Here is a 20,215-nt window from a genome sequence, read left to right as displayed (position 1 = left end):
AAAAATCCCCGGTTGCAACGTCTCGAGGAGAAAATCTCATGGTATCTGTTTACAGCTCTGTGGCATGCTGGCAAGCATCTCTGCATACCTGATGCCCAGTTGCATGCCCCCATCAGCCAGCTCACATCACACGACGAAACAGACTATGCTGAGGCTGGGCCATATATCAGGACCATCACCACTGCTCGTGCAGCAGCAGAGGACAATGCCTCAATCCAAGATGCCAACAGGATAATAAAGATCATTGTGCTTCAGCGAGGGAGGACCTGTCGTACATTTGTTTTCCTACCAGTTTTGCAACCCAGTCTCCAGCAGGAACCTCTTCAGAACAATGACCACCCAACTAGGCCCTTGAGTCTGTCAGCGGATTTCTTCAGTGTCGCAGGGATGCCATTCTTTGTTGTGACCAACAGGTTTTCTGGATGGCCTGTGGTTGTCCATGGTACAGTGACACTCCTGTGTGACTGCTCATTCTTGGGGAAACGGCTCGAGAAAGCCAAGGACTATGATTGCTATGCTGCTGCCAGAGCTGAACTTGTACGGGCAGTCCCTGGTTATCAGTGATCCGGTTTTATGTTGCTTGTCTAGCCCCACGAAATCGGAGATTTATGGCACCATAACAGGATGAGTTCCAGTTATTGGTGCCATAAGGGTGCTTACAGCACCAATAACTGGTGATCACCGCCACTATGGCACCAAAATGACTGAGTTTCGGTTAATGGCAGTTTTCGCTTATTGGCACACCCCTGGGAACGGAACCTCTGCTGATAACCAGGGACTGCCTGTACAGAGGTAGTACAATCAACATGCCCGTCCCCTATCCAGGGTAGAAGGTGGACAGTCAGTCAGGATCCAGGATCAGACTTCTCACTGTTGAGACAAGGCTGAGATTGTCATGAGCCATAGCAGGTTAAGGGGCTATGAAGTAGAAGTATATCAATAATCTATATCCAACATGTATTTGTCACTTTACAGCGAGATACATTGTGGGCAGCCGGAACATTCCAGCAGATCAACTCTATCATGATAATTGGGTTCAATCTGTTTGCAACCAGACTAAACAGAAAGCTTATAAATGATGGCTGATGACCTATACTAAACAGAAAACTTATAAATGATGGCTGATGACCTAGGACCACCTGCCACAACTGAGCAGTATGAAGCACAAGGCTATGGAATGGGAAACCATCTCATTCAATACTAAAAGATCGAGCAGGTCTCCAACGCCCAGTTGTCTTATCAATGAAGAAAAGGCAGCTGTAAAAACATGGAGAATGACACACTACACCTTCAATGATGTCTTTCTCTGTCGTCGTTTTCACCTTTGCTGTCAAGGCCCAAGATTTCCATGAACCTGGAGAGTAGAGAGGTGGGTGAACATTCTTGAATGAAAGCCTGTATCCTTTCCAAAGGACTGATATGACCCAAGGCCCCATTCCCTATTGCTACCATTCTTGTCAAATGTGATGACAAGTAAACCCTACTTAAGGCAGTGGAGGAAGGAGATTGTCACAAAAAGTGGCAATCTCCTTCCTCCACTGCCTTAAGTAGGGTTGGCAAACTTAATTTTTCTCCCTTCCAGACTGGCTGAAGAGAAGGGCTGCAAAGACTCTCCACCAATCTGGGAGAAGGAAGATGATTGAGTCTTCTGAGAGGGTTTTGATGAGCCTAAAAAGTTAGCAACAAGTGCCTTTGCCTCCTGTAAGGGTTTGAAGGACACAGCACAGATGGAGTACTGGAATCCTGTCTCCAAGACTCAGCCACAGCCTCTACCTTTCCCAGAGGAAAAGTATAGAGATAAGCTCAACACAGCAAGAGGCTCCTTTTGTGGGGTAGCTACCTAGAGAACAAAGAATATCTCTCCTGTGAAGAACCAGGCTTGCCCACTGGTTGGTGATATGGTGTGCCAAGAGGTAAGGTCCCTGTGTAATGCCCTCATTCTAAGATGAGAGACCTCTGTCAAAGTGTAATCTATGAGGGTGTTCCTCTACAGATTTAGCAAAGAGACTTCAATGCATTGGCCCCCATAGTGTTAAAAGAGAGAAACTTTCCTGATGGAGTCAAATGTTGGAGGTGGTTTACATCCTTTATTCCTGGAATAGAGAATCTTTGCTGGTGTGAAAACAATAGAAGAAGTGGAAGACATCCAAAATCAAATGATCACACTTTTGCCATGGCTGTTCCAGCTTGTGCAAAAGGAAATCACTAATATAAAATGCAATAGTTGTATCCACACTGGAACAAAGTTTAATGACCCGAGTCACTCAAAGCCAGTAAATAATTGCTCTCTGTTTTGGGATAGTTGTACACTGGGAACATGCATTTTTTGTCATTGGTACTAGCCACTTCCTCACTACAATATCACACAAGCAGATTTTGCATCTGGTACAGCAGCACCTTTATATACACTAAAGGGGTCTGGCTTTCTATAAGTAACAAAGACCCTATATTATAGCCTGCACTTGAATATTTCTAAATATCAACAAACCTTTACTCCCTACATGACATTCATTTAGGAGATAAAACAAAAAAAATTATATATCTTAAGATGGTAGCATAGCAAAAATGTGGCTGACAAATACAGAAAGTTGCTAAGCTGAGGTGTTACTTTTGGACACCCAGATGAATTCATGGTGGTGATGGTTCCATGGGAGAAGGAGACCTGGCTTTAAAGTTGAGAACTTACTAAGCAAAGGATCAGATATTTCTGTATTTGGTGAAAAACTCAAAATTTTCTTGAGTTTTACCTTTTAAAATATATTTAGAATTCAATAAGATTGCAGCAAAATTTTTTATCAAAAATTATCAGCAACATACTAGTTTTATGAATTATTTGTGTAAAATAAATTATTTTATAAATATAAAAGTTTGCCTTACCTGACAGATTTATTTGTAAAGGGATCGCAAGACCAACATTTCTCCATGGTTCTGATACACCTTTATTTGTGAGTAGCCACGTTATCACACTAATCATTGGACTGACAAATAAAATCACGTGATAATACCTGGCATCTGTAAAATAGAAGGGAAATTCTTTTAAATAACAAGATCTGAAAATTAACGTAACTTAATTTTTTTAATATAAAATATCCACTGAATTACCCATGTCTCACAAAAATAGGAATTTGAATTCATAAAAACCATTGGTTTTTTACATGAATTGTTTGCCAGCCATTCATTTCAATAAAAATATCTAAAGGCTAGCTCCCCTAACTACAAAAGTATTACTGTCATTATTAATTTTGTGTCAGTTTCCCTTTATGGGTGTAAGTGAATAAGATGGTCAAGGTCCTTGTCTGTAATCCCACCCCCCATGATTTTCTGGGCCCTCCTGAAGGTCTTCTTTCTGCTTCTTCCATACACTACTGCTATCTTTTTTTTACTAATGATTTGTCATTCCTTTCCAGCAGTGTCCGTCCAACCCTCATTATATACGTGTCCATGCCATATATTTTGAGGTTTCATTCAGTTTTGCTGGTGCTGGCTACCACTTCTCTCAGCAACTTCATTTGTAATGCCATCCTTCCCACTACATTGTGATCGTCAATTTTACAATTAATCCTTTTGAAAATCTTCTCCATATAGTAGTTTGTAATGGTTGATGTCTTTGCCCCTTTGTATATATTTTTGGTGGGCAATGTCAAGAACTGATTTAACTGCAGTCATAATAAAACCTCTTTTCTGAAATGAGTTGTCTGTCTTGCTTTTTATGTAGTTATGAAACTTGTGGACTAAAAATTATGCTCAATTACTATGGAAGTCATTGATGTACATTCTGCCATCTAGTAATATTCTGTAAGACAGAAGTCTTATAGTAAATATCATCAGCAGCCAGTAGTGGCTAATCTTTGAGGGTTAAGGATTTGTTGAATTCCATACGTAGGGCACTTGATAACTACAAGAATGAGAAATGTTTATTTTGTTAGCAGGTATCATGGACTAACTAGGAGATTCGAAAATGACCAGCAGTAGTTTACTGATCACGACACGAAGATCAACTTCATTATGAAATAATGTCACGACACCATATACAGTGCAAGGTCATATTCATTGAAAAAAAAAAAGTTTAACTTTGTATCATATAGAGTAGGTTTATGAAGAATTGTTATTTACATAAAAGCAGCATAAGAAGGCTCTTTATGAACTTTCAATATACGCACAGAAAATTTTCCTAATTAAAAAATTCTTGTGTTATTATTCTGCCACCCTAAATGAAAGGAACCCATGCCTAGGTCATATGCAACAGGATAACTGGGTATTACATGCATGGTCTCTCCTTAGTGCTTCAGACTTTTGTTGGATTTCATTATCACAGGGTATTTGGGTATAATGTATTAGAAGCAACAGTTCAAAGCACATCTTGAGTCGTTGTGAAGATGGTTGCCATGTGAATTAAGCCCCTCTATTGGGATATACATACCATTTGGCTCGCCTTTTTCTGACAAAAATGTTGGATTTTAATGATAAGCTTACTTAAAGGCAGTAATTAAGAAAATTCTTTCAGATTTCTTTCAGCTACTGTAGCCTTTAACTTTAATGTACAAGCCATACTTTTTTTAACCACAAGTAACCTGACTTTTTATTGTGTATGTAATACTCTATATATATCTTCTGCTTACTAAGTCAACTAAATACTAATAACTGATTGTTTATGAATGCTCCTGATTTACACTAATGCACCTATAATGTTCTAAGCTATATAATAAAATAATTACAAAAAAGTAATAAAACTTTAACTTTCTTTTTTAATATAAAGACCATTCATTTCATGTTTAGGACACTTACTTCAGAAAGAGATATGTACCACAAAAAAAGCACCAGTTACTTATTTTGTTTTATAAAGCTCATGCAGCTTCAGTGTTTGTGCTACCACTTTTTCAACAAAATGCTAAATATTGCTGCATCTACCTTAAAAAAATGTTTATACATTAACCTAAAAATAAACCTTTCCCTACTTAGTGTTTATGCCACTTTAAATGCTAAATACTGATGCATATACCATAAAAGAAACCTCGGTTAGAAAGGTAGCCCTATGTGCAACTTCAACTACAAGCAACTTACCTTTGCTATCCTCTAGCATGTCAAGGATTGAGTATAACTTGATTACAGCTGATGGCCAGACAAGACTCCACAAGAAGTTTGAAACATCTGCATCCACAATAAATTTATTCTCATCAGTTGTTCTCTTTGTAATAGCAAAAACTTCATAACATTTTCCCTTAGCCAAATTAACAGCATAATGAATATCATTGCACAACGTTGTGGACTGTCCAGGCATACTTCTCGGTGGAAGATTTTTTATATGTCGACTTGATTTTGTTATGTGAAGGATCCTATTGCTGGAATCTGTTATTATATGATATGATATTTTTTTTTCTTCTACATATAGAAGCTGCAAGGTTTTCATGAGGAACTTTAATAAGTTGGGCTCGCCCGCATACACTTCCTGGGGAGCGTTGAAGTTCAGTTCAATATCATAAGTGCCCTCTGTATATTTAGTATTGCCCATGTGAATAATCTGTTGGGATTCGTCTTCATTTTTAAAGAACTGATCTATCATGGAGTCATTGTTCTCAACATCAGAACAGGAGTCTGGAATTGTGGAAATGTGATTTGAATTTCCTATAATCTCAGGAGGTACACAACTTCTCAACTCCATTGTGTTTCCCTCTGTGGGAAACTTTTTGGAAGAATTCCATGTCTCAATACACAGTGAGTATTTGGCTATTAACACTTTTCTTTTCTTTGTTCTATCATCCTTCGTACAATATGGGACCAAAGATCGCCAAGCTCTTCTGCATATCCTGTAAATAGAAACTCAATGAAAATTCAATTCTTGGTTTTTATACAAGAGTCATAATCTTAGCATGATTGTATCACAGTAATAGAATCTAATAATAAATACGTACGTACTCTGGTTTTTGTATTTTTTACATTTTCACTTTTTTGTGGCATTTTGCAATTTTGTTAGATCTGAAGATAATCAATATAGGAAAATGTATCATGGTGATTAATATCAAAGGATAATCATGGATCTTAGGTAGGCTACCCTAAATAAATTCAAAGAAAAGGAACCAAATTTCTGATTATGAAGCAAAAAAAAAAAAAAAAAAAAAAAAAAAAATCTTGAGAAGAATTTTTGCCCTCCTTATTGGGACAAAGAAACAGGAATAGGCTAAGTATAGTACTGTGTGATTAAATACCAAAAAATGCTGATACTTCACAACATTTATGCTCATAAAAGAAAAAATGTCTGGCATATATTAACAGAGCTGTATTGCAATAAAAATTTACTGATCAAGACAAAAGGGAAAATGATTGAGATAGTAGTCATAATACGAGAAATAAAGAAACTAAAGTTCGCAGAAAAAAAACACGACACTGGTTAATAAAGAAAACGCCTGAACTTATCTGACATGAAAATTTGGTAGAAAATACAAGAACGAATTGTGCTTTGTGGAGGTGTGAACAGTAAAATACAAAGCATTTACTTGTGTAAACAATAATCCTGTATAAAACCAGACTATACTTTGCTGAAGATCTCTGATTAGTAAAAACTTTTCTAAATATATAAAAGAATAATTGCAAAAGGCGCTACATAATATTAAGCATTGGAAATTGACTGTCAAGGTCAAAATAGGTTAAAATATCATGAAAATATCTTAAAATTTGATGATTTGAGTAGATATTTAAAGTTTTGAGATATCTGGTCTCTTACAGCATCAGAAAGGCACAAGATATTTCATCTTCTCTTCAGATGTGTCACAATCTTGAGAGGCCACATCCCCTTTCCAGAAGTGCTGCAAGCAGTTTATGTCTGCTGTTATTGGATAATGCCCCTACTCACCCTCCTGGCCTCGAGGAAGATATCCTAGCGGAGTATTCTTTCATCAAGGTTCTTTATCTTCCGCCTAACACCACCCCTCTCCTCCAGCCCATGGACCAGCAAGTGATATCGAATTTCAAGAAGCTGCATACAAAACATCTTTTCAAGAGATGTTTCGACATCACCGATACCACAAACCTGACCTTGCTATAATTTTGAAAGGAGCATTTCAATGTCATCATATGCATTCGACTCATCGATCAAGCTTGGCAGGAGGTTTTGAGGCGAACCTTGAATTCTTTGTGGAGGAAATTCTGGCTTGATGCCGTATCCGCCCGAGACTTCGAGGGATTCAACGTGGGCGAAGCTGATGCAGATTCAGAAACAGTTGACGATCCTGAAACTGTTTCGCAACCAGATCTTGACAAGATCGTTGCACTCGGCAAGTCCATGGGGCTGGTCGTCGACAAGGACTACATCAATGACCTTCTCGAGGAGCACCAAAAGGAGCTTAAGACGTATGACTTGAAGGATTTGGAGGCCATGCAACATAACCTCGTTCAAGAAGAGTTCTTTAGCAGCGGCGAGGAGGAGGAGGAGGACCCTATGACAATGGCAGAAATTAAGGATGCTCTAGCTGCTTTTCATAAAGTGCAATCGTTTGTAGAAAAGAGACACCCCGAAAAGGCTTACACAGGTCATATGCTTGCGCAGTTCGATGACGTTTGCCCGAGTCGTTTCAGGAACATTTTGAAAAGCAGGCAGAAGCAATCTTCCTTGGATAGTTATTTTTTAAAGAGGCCTTTGGTAGTAAGCAAACAGGAAGATCCAAGTGATACGAAAAAACAAAAAATTGAAAGTCGTGAAGAAATTGAAATTTTGAAAAAAAAAAAAAAAAAAAAAAAAAAAAAAAAAAAAAAAAAAAAAAGTAAAAAAGAAATGTAAAAATCAGAAAAAGGCCAAAAAAAAAAATTAATATAATTTTAAGTTTTTTGTAAAATTAAGTGTTAATGTTTTCTGCCATTTGTTAGTGTGTTTCGTAAAGTTTAGTGTTAATGTTTTCTGCCATTTTTTTGTGTGTTTCGTAAAGTTAAGTGTTCATATTTTCTGCCATTTGTCCTCCTCTGTCGCCACTTTCGGACATCGCCTCACTCAAAAGGTAAGGTTCCACATTTTACTACATATGTACACATGTACGTACAGTATTTCTTGTACCATGTACACTTTATTTACAGGTAATCACAGTTATGTTAGGTATTGAATGGTCCAAATTGTTGTATTTCATTGTTTATTGGTCAATTTAGCTTTATTATAAAATTTACTGTGGTGTTTTTGTAGGGCTTGGAACGAATTAGGCAATTTACATGTAAAACGTAGTTCGAGATACGCAAAAATCAGGTTACGAAGGCCGCTTCAGAATGGATTAATTTCGTATCCTGAGGCACTACTGTATTTTGTTGTTGCTTTCCTGAATGTGGTCAGCTGACACCCTGTATAATCCTTTAATTGCCTTGTTCCTGTGTCTGAGCAGTTGGACTTAATCTTTTTGTTCTTAAATTGTACCCATGTTTATGCTTGTTTAGAAAGGTTACTCATTCTCCAGGTGTGTTGGATTCTAGGTACTAATCTCCTTATAATACCTATTTGTCACTTGTATTGCTTTTCCTTGTACTCTCAGTTTCTCATGTAAGTCAGTTTGTCTGCTAAGTAAAGGACGCTGAGTCGAAAGATCTTGCAGCTACTCAGTTGTTTATCTTTCCTTCGTGGCTTATACCTTTATTTATGCATTTATCACGTTCCAAACTTTTGTGATTCAGTTATACACACACACACACACACACACACATACACACACACACACACACACACACATATATATATATATATATATCAAAGGCAACCCTAAAGTTGATAATCCCAAGCAAATGCTGTGAAGACCCTTTGAACAACGGTTGTATCATTTGCTATGCACTCATGTCTTTAATATACCATAGGACATACTGGTAACATTCAGTACGAGAATGTGTTTTCATTGCCATAACAACCTTTTCATTTTTCCTGTTCTTCAAATGTTTTCTAAGTGCTTTTGTCTCAAAGAAGTGAGATTACTACCAACTAGCCAGACTACAGAAAATGAGTATTCAGAAATGTATGATGTGTTCATTAATGTTTTTGGAATGAACTAAGAGGAATCACGAGGGCAACATCACCTTTTTTACCAAGGTTAGCAAATTTTCACTTATTTATCTAAGTTATTTCACTGAAGAAGATGGACCACACCTGCTCTTTTCCCTGCTTCCCTGTGTAGGCTAAATTCTAGTTATTTACCTAATTGTAAGTTAGCACCTACAGCTGTTAGGCATTTTGCCAGTTTTCTGTTGCATCTTAATTGATTTTTAAGTCATTTACCAAACTCTGAAGTTACCTCTATTATAGCTGATGGACAGTTCTTCGTTGGACAAGTGGATTTCGCGCTTGGCTACCAATCCGGTGGTCTGAAGTTTGATTTTTGGCTTGGCCAATGCGGAATCTGAGGAATTTCTTTCTGGTGATAGAAATTCATTTCTCGATATAATGTGGTTCGGATCCCACAATAAGCTGTAGGTCCCATTGCTAAGTGACCAATTGGTTCCTAGCTGCGTAAAAATATCTAATCCTTCGGGCCAGCCCTAGGAGAGCTGTTTATCAGCTCAGTGGTCTGGTAAAACTGAGATATACTTAACTTATAGCTGATGGGCCACATCTACCCTTTTACCTGTCAGGTCAGTTAATTTCCAATTATTAGATTTAATTCTGACCACTCCAATGTAGATGATAGACTCCATCTGACCTTTTCCCTCTATCTAGCTGAGTCACTAAGTTCTTTCATTTGTAATTTCCTAAGTAGTCTGTCCCTTACTTAGCACACAGGTTGGCAAAAGTGCCCCAGAATCTATGGAAGGTATACGCTTGACAAACAAGGTCAATCTTACTCACATGATTACATAAATGAAAATTTAGAACTGCTTTGACAAGATGAAGATAATTACTGTGCAACCTATTCATGCTTTGAATTACCACTCTCTGATACTGAAGTACTGTAATTTCCACATTTTCTGTTGATTATATAACCAACATTAATGAGCAGACATTTGCCTGTACACAATACACATGATAAATAGAAAAAAATAACACACTAATAAACATGAATGCTTTTAATAACCATTTAAAAAAAAATTACTCAAATAATCATGTTTTTGCTGCACTGTTAATGAATCTCATAGTACGTATATTCTTGAGAAACTTTGTTACAAATACTGAAAAAAACCATGCAAACTACCTAATGCCCACAGATAAACCACACACACCTTACAGAGGTGTCATTTCAGATTTTTCTTGAGGGGGGCCAAAGGTTTAGAACTTATGGTAAGGGTGGGTTAGCAAGTGAAGTGAGCCCTATCAGCTGGGGGTTGAAGGGGAGCTTTAAAGCCCATCAAGAATATGAAAAGCCCTAAAATTACATACAATCAATCTACTTACATGTAAAACGCTGCTGTCTGCGTGAGGAACTGCAGCAATAATGCCAGCTTGTTCATCTTCCGCCATCGACTTGAAAAGAAAGGGGATTTTGAGTGTAATTAATGTACAATTTTCAAGCTGCTGCACAGCACATAACAGACTATACCTAGTACATTTCTAAAAAAAATTCAGAGTTATCAATGTTCTCTTTTTGTATACACTCAATTTCAGATAGGATTGGCCAATATATTACAAGTGTTACTGATGCATCAGTATTAATAATTTACACAAGACAAGTGCTCCTGACAATGGTAAAAATGTTTTCTAGAATCCAGAGTACCTTAGATTTTTCACATTTTACCACAAAATTTAAGAAATACTGCCTTGCACTTCCTACAGCAGCACCCATTTGCTCTTTTCACCACTTCACATGGTCCAGAATACCTGTCCAAAAAACACGAGGTCTTCCAAAAGCAAGAGTCTAAATGTTTTGCTTTCAGTAACAATGAAAGAATTACACATTCAGTTTTTTACCTCGGTTAAAAATGACCAGTTTGATGCATCATTATTTATGTGATATCATTACTACATAACATTCTCCACAAACTGAAATAACTTGAAAAGTTTATTATTCCCAAAGGGGACATGAACCAGCGTATGCAAGCTATACACAATCCTCAATATGTACTGGTTATTTTTATTGCCTTCTGATGGTGGGCCAAAAAAATGACGCCCTCTATTAACAGCAAATCTATCCTCTGCAACGTGCAGTATACTAGGAAAATGTCAATTTTACTTACAAACGGAGTACCCAGCAGTTGAGTAAAAAGTGCGACACCCCAAGAATTCCCAGCATGATCCAGCCTCCGTGGTCATGAACAATGATAAGAAGAAAACAAGTAACTGTATCTGAACCAATGTTGACCACCCAAAGAACCAGCATCATTATACCTTCTAGAGTTACTTGCCATGGTCGCATAGCTTCTGTCTGAAAAAAGTTAATAAATCCATGTCAAAAATGAAACAAAAATTTGGAAGATGGAATTTTTGTTCATACTAACAAATATGTCTTTCAAAGTATGTCAATACCTGTTAGATATGAAAGCAAGAGTTACTGTAGTATCATATAGAAATGCTATAGCAGAGACCTAGGTCTCTAGAGGTACCTGACAAATAAGGGAATTGTTTCATACTTTTTTTTGGTAAAATGGAGAAACATACTGGAAATACTTTATCTACATGCACTTAGTAAGACTAGGTAAGTTTTCAAATTGGCTTTTCTTATTAGGTTGAATTATGACCGTCAAATCCAAAACGGTCAACACTGAATACAAAATCTTAAAATTTAAGTAGAAAATACTTCCTCTACTGCAAAATCTTTTATTTTTCGGTGACTTTTTTTTTCCATATATATTAGTTTTATTGGCCAGTCAACTTACTCCAAAGGCTTAATCGTACGCAAAGTGAGTGAAGCTGAAAGTTAGAGAAGAATTAATTAACAACAAATGTAGGTACGTTCCAAAGAAATAACCAGATTTAAAGAGTGCTGTGGACAATGGCATAATCAAGGTGAACGAATTTGTAGATAAAAAAAAAGCAGTTTCATCCCCCTGAGAAAACAGGTCCTAAAAAAATGTATACACATAAATATCTAAAATATCTGGAATGGCGGAGTGAAATTGGGAAACTTTCGTTTGTAAATTGTGTCACCGTCCTAAAAAATTTAAACTAAAGTACCAAACTAATACATATACCGATGGGTTGTTTTTATAGGTTGTTAAAGGGATTGGGGTGGAACGCAACGTTAACGCCAGAGCCTTAAGCGGGCCCCTCCCTAGGCTATCATCAATAGTATTGACTTAAGAACATTGACTCAATATCAGACACGTCAATATTAAGGACAATATTCGAATATTGGTAAATAAACTTTAAATTGTACAGAGGCCTTCTAGAGTCCTTTGGCCAGGATGTTTTATATATAAGCTTGAATTTCTCTCACATGTATTTCTGAGCTATGGTACTAGAGCAAATATTGTTCTTAATCTAAGAGCTATGACAGCAGTGCCATAAACAAGACCATTTTCTACCCATAATTGGGGTAAACATATATATCAAATGATCTCACTAAGAAGTCTTAAATTTTCTCTAGTATGTCTTTGTTTAAGAATCCGTTTGAAAAGAAAAGTTAAATAATAGTAAACACATACATCTTATCTTCCGAAACACGAGCTGTAGAAACCAACTTCCAGTTCCCTCTCTGGCTAAGAGATATAGTCTTGTGCCGAAACATGGCTAGCCTCATTTAACAATAATAATATGATTAGAGTTTCTTGGTAAAAAAAAGAAATAATTGTGTGGTTAAGCATGTTGGTAACATGAGTCATCAGTAACCAAGGCATCTTTATATATATATATATATATATATATATATATATATATATATATATGTGTGTGTGTGTGTGTGTGTGTGTGTGTGTGTTAAGACGGAAGAACTGCGGATTTATCGAAGTTGGGTTCAAGCATCACTCACTGTCTGTCTGAACACTGCGTCTAGATGGAAAATATGTAGTACCTACTTTGTAAAAAGTTTATTATGTGGTAGAATCTTTAAGGTTTCTGTGCAAAAGTCACATTCTAGGTATGAAATTCTTCCAGCAAATATTATAATTTTACCAGTAGCTACACCAACCATTCTCTCTCTCTCTATAAATATATATATACTATATATATATATACTATATATATATATATATATATATATATATATATATATATGTGTGTGTGTGTGTGTGTGTGTGTGTGTGTTTTTGCGTGAGTGTGAGTATTAACTCCACAAATGAATGCATGCATACATATAAAAACACATCTACAGGGAACAACCTTCTTTCAGAGGTTTCAAACCTATGTGCCTTACACAATTTGTAATGACATAAGAAGCATCGAGAACAGAGGTACTTTTCTTCAAGTTGGAAAAAAAAAAACGGTAATGTAACTACATAGCAAAAAAAAATTACATATACCTACTCGGTGTGTGTGTGTTTGTACATTCATCGTGAATATCGGTTTCAAACATTATCAATGTCCGTTACCCCGAAACACGTTCTGTCATGATATAACCTCCAAGGTAAAAACAAAAATGGCCGAATTAAGAAAAAAGAAGTATTCGTAGCCGACTAATTAGTCACTTGTCTTCGGTACATGAAACCGATTAATGGGAGGTTATTTATAATTCTTAGCTCGAATCTCAGTCTATCCCTTTATCAGGAGAAACGCACTAAGGCAACTAGCAACGGGTGACACCAGTGCATTAGTGATTCCAGGAACCAGGGGAGATCCTAACCACTTACAACCTGACTTTTTTTTTTTCTTATCTTTTCCTCTCCTGTTATCAAGAGGAACTCTGTGGCATTAAATTTGCACAACTTCGATGTTATAAGTCTACTGGAAAGCTGTACAAGCCTTCTTGGAAAGGTATGATTTAAATTTCCACAGCCGATATTACTGAGTCTAATCAGACTGGCTGTTCATGCTGCTCAGCATCCACCATTGGTTACAATGACATCGGCTGCATATGTTCACCGTTTACACAAAAACAACTGATTCTAGCTTAAATCTCTACTTGGAGAAAACATTTGTCACCTATACAAATGAAGGATATGGGACGAAAGAAATTGTATTGGAAATTAGTACTGTATCTGACGCAATGTGTATACAGTACCTGCTAATTATTAGAAGCATTAAATACGCATCTATGAATCAAAGCATATAGAATTCTATATAATTTGCTATAAACTACGTACCTGAGTAATTAAATAAAGACAACGTTGATGATTATGATACAGGTATCAACTACTAAAATAAACGGGAATTTCTAGTTCAATTCACAAATACACATTGGACAATTTTCTTACTACGGATTTCATATGCTAGTTTTGAGAAGAGAGAGAGAGAGGTGGCGGATTTCCATATCACCAATAGTTCAACACTTATCTTCCGCAAGTTCAGTGAAGTCTGGCTTCTTTCCGAGTAAGATGAATCCTTACAAAATAATGTTTTACGCTAAAGTATCGACGGCCATTTGCGTGTACGACAATATCTCAACAAAGTCTCGATGAAGACCTATCCTATCTTGCTATTTTAAGCTTATTTTCCCTGCATACTTTTTTTTTCTTTTACATTTCCGGTTTTCAAGAAGCATACACGAGATGACGTTGCTATCACTAAGCCCTGCCTCACACATATTCAAGGGGTTTATTTGCCGGAAGCATTTTTTTTTTTTTTTTTTTTGGTGGACACCCATCCTACAGGTGACCAGATCCGAAGTTACTTTGAATTAGCTCTCATGCTAGAGGGGAGAGTTCCTCCTCCTCACAGACGGCATCATAACACCCGACAGACCACCCTTTCCCACATTAAACACGACTTACTGGCAATCCTATACACCGAAGGGGGGAGCCCGTGGGACTTGTTCTTGAATGAGAGAGGAAAATTAAGAGCAAGGATAAATTTAAGAAGTTGAACAGCTAATCGAGAAGAGGCCGAAGGGAAGAGAGTACTGTCAACATTGTCCCACATGGGCGTCTTTCTATAACCACGGATCTAGACAGTGGCTATAACATGGCTTAGTAACCATAGGCGACGCAATGCCTTACTACGCAAACAAATCAGTAAAGTTCAGGGGTTTGATCACTCTGATATTCAGCCAGTTATTCCGATTTGAATATTTGCAAGGTGGTGGCATTAAAGGCTTAAGTACTTAATCGAAGTCTCCTTCAATGACATGGGTTCGATTTCCAACCAGATGGGAGAAGTCTTCCACTTGATTCCTTTTCTATTTCACAGTGATAAGTAAAAGGGAATTTATGAGGTCACTGTAGTAGTACAACAGGCAATAATGGTTAATGTGACCGAGAAATTAAACAATCTAAAACATCTGTTGTCTTCTCAGAATACTGAATTGTTCTAAACACCGACCAACTAAAACCGTAAGACAAGGGAAAGGAATACATACTGACTGATGTTACCATCAGTTTCACAGCAGAAAGACATCTGCTCTGAGCCTGCTGAGGTAAAATGGTCAGCGAAACAAGAGAGAGAAAGTAAATAGTTCCGGATTCGAGGGGGAAAGAGGTTTATGGCCTTATCGAAACAGATGGTGTCCATGATAGTCACATACGTCCGTGTTTGTGTGTATGTGTGGATATTTCCATGGTTCAGCGGTTACCAGCCCTGCCTAGACTGAGCTCAGGCATCAATCACAACTTGTCTCTGATGACCTAAGCAATGAACTGTGTACTTGGTAGCTAGTTAACTGATGTCAGTTGTAGTTAAGGTAGAGAAGGGCAGGGGCTTTGAATCTCGCCCTTAAAGACATGCCAAGCTCTGGAAGGTTACTACCTCCAACACTAAAACACGTCTTTAGCTCAACTGTTGAGTTTGGGAATACCCAGTCAACCCTATACATTAACAAATCCACGTAAGAAGGCGAGTGGAAACCGGGTCGTGAACAAGTCGCCTTCTTGGGTGGATTTTATGTTATTATCAAGGACGCGGACTTTCGTGCTACACTGAATATGAAAACCCTATGCATGTATCGTGGTGCATCAACATGAACTGCCTTCCTAAGCAATCCGGTTGGGCACTGCATAGCTTTTAATTGTTTTTTCGTACCAACATCTACTTGTCTAAAATTCCCTCACTTCTGTTTCTCTACTTGCTCAGGCCATTTCAACACAATCTCAAGTATCCCATTTCTTAACCTATCGACTCCTCTTCCACGTACACGAATCATATACTATTACTAATGTAGCTTCCACGTAAATGACACCAAGTTTTGATTTTGAAAAAAGTTCAGACATCACTCAAAAGCCGTCAACCCCGTAGGGAGGTAGTTCCGTCAGTGGCCCTCCTGCGGTGCACTGTAGGCATTACTCAAGGTTCTTTGTAGCGTGCCTTCGGCCCCTAGCTGCAACCACTATGCAGTTCCTTTAACTGTACCTCCTTTCATATATTCTTTCTTCATCTTACTTTCCACCCTCCCCTAACACTTGATTCATAGTGCAACTGCGAGGTTTTCCTCCTGTTACGCCTTTCAAACCTTTTACCGTCAATTTCCATTTCAGCGCTGAATGACCTCATAGGCCCCAGTGCTTGGCCTTTGGCCTAAATTTTATATTCAACTCAACTCAAAGGTCGTCAATCTTTTGTCTTTTTCCCTCTGCACCTCATCATACTGCACTCTGGATTTACAGTGCCCGAAGGGGTACTTCTTCTCTGATCTCACCTTCTAGGTGAGTCGGTCTAAAACATTCGAAAGGGGAGAAGTGGGTCTACGGAAAATGAAATTCCAGAGAGCCGTTCCATGGGGGTGCAAAAGGAGGAGGAAGGTTGATGGCTTTGAACGCGGTCTGGTTTTCATCAAAATTAAAAGTATTGGTGTCATATTTTTAATGAAAAAAGTTACGTATGACAGTCACTCCTATTTTTCCGTCATTACTTCCATGAATAATTTTCTTTACCATCTGGAATTTGTTAGTATTAAGTTATGGGGTCTAAAAGTTCCAGATGGTGGGAAATGGTTCAAGAAATTGACGACAGAGAAGTGAGAGTAACTGTCATGCGCCATCCTTTTTCAGTATAAATATGACACCAACACTTTTAAATTTGATGAGAATCATATTTGATTCCAACCAAGTACAGCTTTCTGGATTTTGTTGTAGAGTTGTCTTAGTCAAAAATAAGTTTATATGTTGGTTTTCTTGGTCTACGTGGCTACACATGTCTGTCCTCAGTGTCTATTAATTACCTTGTCAATTTAAAAATCTGCACTTGATTCTTTTTTAGTCTCTTATTTTCACCTCAATTTCATGCTAAACACAGACCACCCAACCCCTCACACACACACACAAGTACGTACACCACAGTGACAGTACAAGAGCACTTACAACAGAAATATAAGTTTATCCACGAATTCACCTGAAAATACAAGCAGATACATATGCAAATTCGACGACTTCATCAACTTGACAATGGGGCAAACAGGAAATGGATACTCTGAAAAAGGCCCGAAAAGGGAAAAAAAGTCAACATGCATTGTCGCCAAAAGGCAACACCTTACTCCCTCATCCCGGAAGGAGAGAGAGAGAGAGAGAGAGAGAGAGAGAGAGAGAGAGAGAGAGAGAGAGAGAGAGAATAAATGCTGTTACATTTCATCTGAACAAAGAGAGCTACGTCTGGTACTGTTATAAAAAATTATTCAATTAGCAAAATGACGATGGAAATTAATAATAATAATAAGACATAAATTCTTGAAATTATACAAAATGTTATGCTAAGGTAAAATACGTCTAAAAAACACGTTTAGACACTTGCGTGTTCTTTAATGTCTATAAAGTAAGGTTTCAGATTTACAATTTTTACCATCACTTTAAATTATTACCACTTTTCCTGATAAACAGGAACGATTTTCAACATATGCATCCATACCACCGAGTAACTGAATTCTGCGTTAGTATTTTGAGTGCATTATTTAAAAAAAAAAATAACGATGGATTATATATAAAGAAAAGTACGTGCTACCACTAAACCCACAAAAAAGTTAAAGTATATCGTAGTTTTACCAGACCACTTGAGCTGATTAACAACTCTCCTAAGGCTGGCCAGAAGGATTAGATATTTCTGGCCAGCCTTAGGATTAGATATTTCTAAGTGTCTAGGAACCAACTGGTCACCTAGCAACGGGACCTACAGCTTATTGTGGGATCCGAACCACAGTATACCGAGAAATTAATTTCTATCACCAGAAATAAATTCCTCTGATTCCGCGTTGACCGAGCCGGGATTCGAACTTCGGACCACCGGATTGGCAGCCGAGCGCGAAAACCACTCGTCCAGCGAGGAACTACTAAAATCTACCGAACTTGACGAATAGGCGTAGAAGACAAAACAAATAACTGCTGACAACGTACGAGAACTATACGATGGCAAAAATGGCAAAAGCATACCTGTAGAACTATCCCAAGCACAAGTAACAACTACTAAAAAGAAAATAATCAAATACCCAAGACAACAGAAACAACGGAAAGGTTGGTACACGCTAGGCCCATGCACCAGAGCCCGGAGATCGATCTTGACAACTAAGCACTCTAAGAACATTGATTGCTTGTTGTGAACGTTAGCATGCTGTGTGCTGTGACGGAACCGCTTTGCAGACAATGTAAGAAACAATGAATTCACAAGTCATGCCAAGTTCTCATTACCCTTGATGGGTTTCAACGACGCACATCGACAGAACGCAGTACGGACGAGGCCATGCAACAACAACAAAAGCAAAGATAGTAATATGTTACTGAATGCTGCTGGCGTCACTGCTCTGCTCAACGTCTTCCAGCTTTTGAAAGTTTCATGTGACAACTACTCGTGCGCCTCTATGCGCCTGATGCAAAAGGTGAAGCGTTTCACTACACTGCTGTATTTAAGGGGAATGCATGCGGTCAGATATATATATATATATAGTATATATATATATATATATATATATAATATATATATATATATAAACATTTTAATTTCCGCTCTCTCTGGTCATCCAGCCTTGATCGTTTTTTCAGAGCTACGCACGCACGCCTGAGGATTGTGACGCGCGCGTGCGCACACACTCACACACATATATGATATATACATAAATATCTTCCGTCATGTGACGCACAGGGCTTTCATAAAATTCCACTGCAATTGTCTTTCCCGCGTTTTATTTTCTACAAATCTCAGGCTTAACTTTCTCGCTGTTTAATAACACACTAAATAATATATACTACATATATATATATTACAATAGTACACACACAATTATTATATTATAATATAGATATATATATATAATATATTATATATATATATATATATATAATCTAATAAAAGGCGCCCATAAAAACACCAAAATATAGGGAGAAAAGTACTGTATTTCAGAGACTGCTGTCTCCCTCTTCAGGTAGATGAATGAGAAGTTTACAGAAAAGGTGGTATTTATACCAAGAGGTCCATCCACAGGCAAGCCAATTTAGGTCACCCCCACTGATAATCTTCCTTTAATCTTCTTAAGTGTTGGTTGAATGAAAACCTTGTCGATCGTATCTGAAATCCATGCTCCTTTTGAGATGTTCATTACCTGCCTCTCTTTTATTAAGGCCGATTCCATCATTTGACTCTTGTACCAGCAGTTGCTGCTATAAATTACACGTGACAAATTCCAGTTTATTCTATGGTTATGTTCATTTATATGTTTGAAAATAGCCGAGTTCTGTTGTCCATACCTAACTGACTGTTTGTGTTGTATTAATCTCTGGGGAAGTGATTTACCTTTAAAACCGATGTAAGATTGGTCACAGTCCTGGCATGGGATTTCGTATACCCCCAGTGTCCTTAGGAGATGTCTTTTGTTGGACGTTAATCAGGGATTTGGCTAAGGTTTTTGGGTAAGTAAATGGAAAAGGGTTAGATTTTCCGAGGGTGTGGGTTACTCTCTTAATCGTGTCCAGGTGAGGAATTTTTATTTTATTGTCTTGTCTTTAGGGGGTCGGTAGAAAATTACGTTTGCTTTGTGAGTTGCTTTCTCAATTATATGGTCAGGATACTTTAAAGACGAAAGTTGCTTGCAAATTAGTTCAAATTCTTTTTCCAGGAATTCTGGGGAAAAAATTCGTAAGGCTCTTAGGAACAGGTTGCTAGCTACACCTATCTTGATAATAATGTCGTGATAGCTGAAGTAGTGAGTGTATGAAAGTGAGAACGTTGGTTTTCTGTATATGGTAAACTTGTATTCTGTCGTGTCTCTGATTATTAAAACATCAAGAAAAGGAATTTAGATTATCAGCGGGGGTGACCTAAATTGGC

The 20,215-nt window shown here is 37.6% G+C and overlaps 1 protein-coding gene and 1 long non-coding RNA gene across 7 annotated transcripts in view; one reads left to right on the top strand and one right to left on the bottom strand.

Moving 5' to 3' along the window:
* Nucleotides 1–4,675, top strand: part of LOC135224553 (uncharacterized) — a 46,343-nt gene extending 41,668 nt beyond the window's left edge. The window contains exon 6 of the long non-coding RNA XR_010316763.1: nucleotides 3,408–4,675. This is a non-coding gene — a long non-coding RNA (uncharacterized LOC135224553). The remainder of the gene's footprint in view (nucleotides 1–3,407) is intronic.
* Nucleotides 1–20,215, bottom strand: part of LOC135224500 (uncharacterized) — a 36,142-nt gene that overhangs the window by 6,420 nt on the left and 9,507 nt on the right. For 3 of the 6 annotated variants that reach the window (XM_064263529.1, XM_064263548.1, XM_064263557.1), the window contains exons 2-5: nucleotides 11,125–11,312; nucleotides 10,346–10,414; nucleotides 5,062–5,804; nucleotides 2,878–3,012 (exon numbers count right to left, since the gene is read on the bottom strand). In XM_064263529.1, the coding sequence (XP_064119599.1) occupies nucleotides 2,878–3,012; nucleotides 5,062–5,804; nucleotides 10,346–10,414; nucleotides 11,125–11,303 (1,126 nt within the window). In that variant the 5' untranslated portion in view covers nucleotides 11,304–11,312. Of the gene's footprint in view, nucleotides 1–2,877; nucleotides 3,013–5,061; nucleotides 5,805–10,345; nucleotides 10,415–11,124; nucleotides 11,313–12,531; nucleotides 12,675–13,348; nucleotides 13,391–20,215 lie in introns of those variants that run through there. The other 3 variants (XM_064263518.1, XM_064263538.1, XM_064263567.1) reach the window with 3 other exon arrangements.

This window comes from Macrobrachium nipponense, chromosome 20 (assembly GCF_015104395.2).
Source record: "Macrobrachium nipponense isolate FS-2020 chromosome 20, ASM1510439v2, whole genome shotgun sequence".
In the NCBI taxonomy this organism is placed as follows: Eukaryota; Metazoa; Arthropoda; class Malacostraca; order Decapoda; family Palaemonidae; genus Macrobrachium; species Macrobrachium nipponense.
This window is presented reverse-complemented; position numbering and strand designations above follow the sequence as displayed.